The sequence below is a fragment of the Citrus clementina genome, unplaced genomic scaffold (genome assembly GCF_000493195.1).
Source record: "Citrus clementina cultivar Clemenules unplaced genomic scaffold, Citrus_clementina_v1.0 scaffold_6, whole genome shotgun sequence".
Classification (NCBI taxonomy): domain Eukaryota; kingdom Viridiplantae; phylum Streptophyta; class Magnoliopsida; order Sapindales; family Rutaceae; genus Citrus; species Citrus x clementina.
The window spans coordinates 4,405,549-4,409,532 of NW_006262139.1; the positions used below are offsets into that span (position 1 = coordinate 4,405,549).

At 33.0% G+C, this 3,984-nt stretch overlaps 1 protein-coding gene across 1 annotated transcript; it reads left to right on the top strand.

Moving 5' to 3' along the window:
- Nucleotides 1-313: 313 nt before the first annotated feature.
- On the top strand, nt 314-2,219 carry LOC18039039. Its single transcript, XM_006428391.2, has one exon. The coding sequence runs from the start codon at nt 374-376 to the stop codon at nt 2,165-2,167; it is 1,794 nt and encodes a 597-aa protein (XP_006428454.1). The 5' UTR covers nt 314-373; the 3' UTR covers nt 2,168-2,219.
- Nucleotides 2,220-3,984: the final 1,765 nt, after the last annotated feature.

Here is a 3,984-nt window from a genome sequence, read left to right on the forward strand (position 1 = left end):
ATATGGTTTTAAGCAAAAAGTGAACGTGGGCAGTGGTGATACTGCTGCTGGAAAATGGAAATAAATACGAAATAATTTCGTGAATTGTCTTGTCACTTTCCCGCGTCATTTAACTGCAATTGATATGCACATATGTTTCAAAAACAAAACATTGATTCCCCTTTATCTTTTCTTTCTCCGACCCCACCACCCATTTCAAAAAACCACCACGAGTCTTATTCAAGTCAACGTAAAACTCCCAATAACTCTAGTCTCTCTATATATATGTGTTAACTCTTTATCTATCTCATCATAGCCAGTCCAAACACCTTGGGTACGTATTAACATTGCTAGACGGTTCTTGCTTGGTAGCTAGCAGTTTAAGCAGAAAAATATGGTGGTGTCTGATTTTGGCGGCAGTTGCTGCAGCTTGAGAGAGATGAAGAGTAGTTCTCTAGTGGGTGTGCTCACCGTGGCGGTCGCCGGGGCAACGTACATGTTTGGTCTATACTCTAGTGATATCAAAACATCATTAGGCTATGACCAGAGCACTCTCAATTTGCTAAGCTTCTCCAAAGATGTGGGTGGAAATGTTGGGGTCTTGTCTGGTCTCATCAATGAAATTACACCCCCATGGGTTGTTCTTGCAATCGGATCAATCATGAATTTCTCCGGCTATTTCATGATTTGGCTTGCTGTCACTGGCCGCATTCCCAAGCCTCAAGTTTGGCAAATGTGTCTTTACATTTGTATTGGTGCAAATTCTCAATCTTTTGCCAACACTGGAGCTTTAGTCACTTGTGTCAAGAACTTCCCAGAAAGCCGAGGCAGTGTTTTAGGCTTGTTAAAAGGTTTTGTTGGTCTTAGTGGTGCTATTTTGACACAATTATACCATGCCTTCTATGGAGACAACTCTAAGGCTCTAATCTTGCTTATTGCTTGGCTTCCAGCTGCTATTTCATTTGTCTTTCTTCGAACATTTCGGATTATAAAAATTGTCCGACAGGCAAATGAGCTCAAGATTTTCTACAAAATGCTCTATATCTCTCTTGGCCTTGCTGGTTTCCTAATGGTTGTAATTATCCTTCAGAACAAATATGCTTTCAAAAGATTTGAGTATGTTGGTAGTGCTTCACTTGTACTTATACTACTTTTTCTTCCAATAGCAATTGTTATTAAGGAAGAAATCAGCGTCCGGAAAAGCAAAAAACCATCATTGGAAGATGCTAATTCTCATCCTGAGCTAAAGATAGTGACTGAATTGCCCCCACAACAAGCCTCTCCATCAACAGAAGCTCAGGTTTGTTGCACGGAGAACATTTTTAAGCCACCAGACAGAGGTGAAGACTACACAATATTACAAGCACTTTTCAGCATTGACATGCTGATAATTTTCATTGCAACAACCTGTGGCGTCGGTGGAACATTAACAGCTATTGACAATTTGGGACAAATTAGCAGTTCACTAGGCTATCCAGCTCGCAGCACAACAACATTTGTCTCACTAGTAAGCATATGGAATTATCTCGGACGAGTTGTTGCTGGTTTCGCCTCCGAAATCTTGCTAAAAAAATACAAAATTCCACGTCCGCTCTTGTTCACTTTTGTGCTTCTTTTCTCCTGTGTTGGTCATCTGTTTATTGCCTATGGTATCCCAAATTCACTCTACGCTGCTTCCGTCATCATCGGCTTCTGTTTTGGAGCTCAATGGCCGTTATTGTTTGCCATCATTTCAGAAATATTTGGCCTCAAGTATTACTCAACATTGTACAACTTTGGAGCCGTCGCAAGCCCTGTTGGGGCATATATTCTCAATGTGAAAGTTGCTGGTCAACTGTATGACAAAGAAGCTTTGAACCAAATGGAAGCTTTGGGTATAACAAGGCAAGCGGGCCAAGACTTGACTTGCAATGGGGTTCAATGCTACAAAATGGCATTTATAATAATCACAACGGCAACATTATTTGGGTGCCTTGTTTCAGTTATTTTGGTCATCAGGACCAACAAATTTTATAAAGGCGACATCTACAAGAAATTCAGAGAAGAAGCCAAGGCTGCCGAGATTGATATGGCTGCCTCTACAGGAAATGGTATTGTATCATTGAAAGATGTTCATTCAAGACCTGCTGCCGATGATGCTTCCACCACCTCTGCCGCCGTCCCAGCACCCACAATTAATCAGCATTAATTATAGTAATGAAAAACGATAGTTGCACAAAAAATTACTCAAGGTCACTTAAAATAAAAAAATACTTGGAAGTGAAATTCTTTTGTACAGTGATATTGAGTAATTGTTTTGTGCAAATATCAATTCTATGTAAATATAAATCAAAGTCAGTTTAGGGAATACTAATTAGTTCATTGTCAAATTTCGTATGCATAGTAAGTTCTTTTTATATTTTCTAGAATAACAAATGGAGTTGTACTTCATGGAGTAAATTACCTAATTTGCCTCGAAACTATTGAGTGGTGTAATTTTCCTCAAACCTTTTGGCGCTGGCCTAATTCACAACTTGCTAATGAGCCTAGCCCTTGTCCTATCAGTAATGATAGGTATATAAATTTGCGATACTAAATTAAAAAAAAATTATATTACAAATGATGGACCAGATAATATGGTATTATCTTAAAGGCAAAGCTTATGTTACATCAGCTGTAACAAACAGCCAGTACATTTGGGTGGTTGGATTATGATATTTTTTAATTCAATGGATGAAAATAACTTTAACCTAAAACGAGGTATGGGTGTAATAACTTTTTACAAAAATTTTTATTTTGAATCACATATTTACTTATTTTTTTATTAAGTCCTCATTAATTTTGTATAACTAAATGATTTTGTTAACCATCTCTTCTACATTTATTCTTAAAAATTTTTAAAGTTTTTACTATATTTTTATAAAGATCTAAATAATTATCATATTCATAAAGATTTACAAATTTTGAATATATATTTGCATCTACATTTATAATTTCTTATCTCTCCTAAGAATAAACTAGATTATATGTATGTATGGATATAAAATCTAAATTTAGCATCTTGAATTATAAGAGATATTATATGTCATAAATATGTTATGACTCTAATAAATTACTAGAAAGATGTTACAATGAATAAATTATTACAACCTCTAAAAATTTCACAAAATATATAAACTAATGAGTTACCACATTCTAACTACATACAAAGAGGATTTTCTTATGAAAGATTTTAATCCTTTGATCCGATCAATGATTCAGATATGCGGGAAAATAATTAATTAAATTGAATTTCACTATATTTATTAAATAAATTAGGAAATCTAAATTTATTTATAAATGATATAGAAAAAGCAAACGATACCACATTCTAGCTATATACAAAGAGGGTTTTCTTATGAAAGATTTTAATCCTCTGATCCAATCAATGATTCGTACATGCAGGAAAATAATCAATTAAATTGAATTTCGCTATATTTATTAAATAAATTAGGAAACCCAAATTTATTTATAAATGATATAGAAAAAGAAAATGAAATATTAGAAATTAATAATTTTAATGAAGAAAACATAAAACAAATTAAAAAGTTAGGAGATCAAATGAGTAAAAAAAATGTAATAAAGTTAAACAATTAATAAAAGACTTCACATTGAAGATCATGATATATTAAAGTAAGAAATCGTTAATATAATGAATAAAAACTTAATAAATATAAGATTAAACAAGTTAGAGATTCAATTAGATAAAATAAAAATTTTGTACTGAATTTGTTATAAATATAAATAAAAAAATTTAAAAAAATTGAAGTAATATTGCAGTGCAGCTCAGGGTATAAAATAAAACTTTAAAATTTATTAACTTTTTCATAATTATTAACTTTTCTGAGGATTCAAAAATTTATAGCTGTAATGTACAGCTGATGTCTATCTTAAAAGGTAATGTGATAATTTTAAAACATTTTATCCCAAAAATTCGAAAGCATGATTATCAATATTATCCACATGAAATCAAATCTATCATAACTG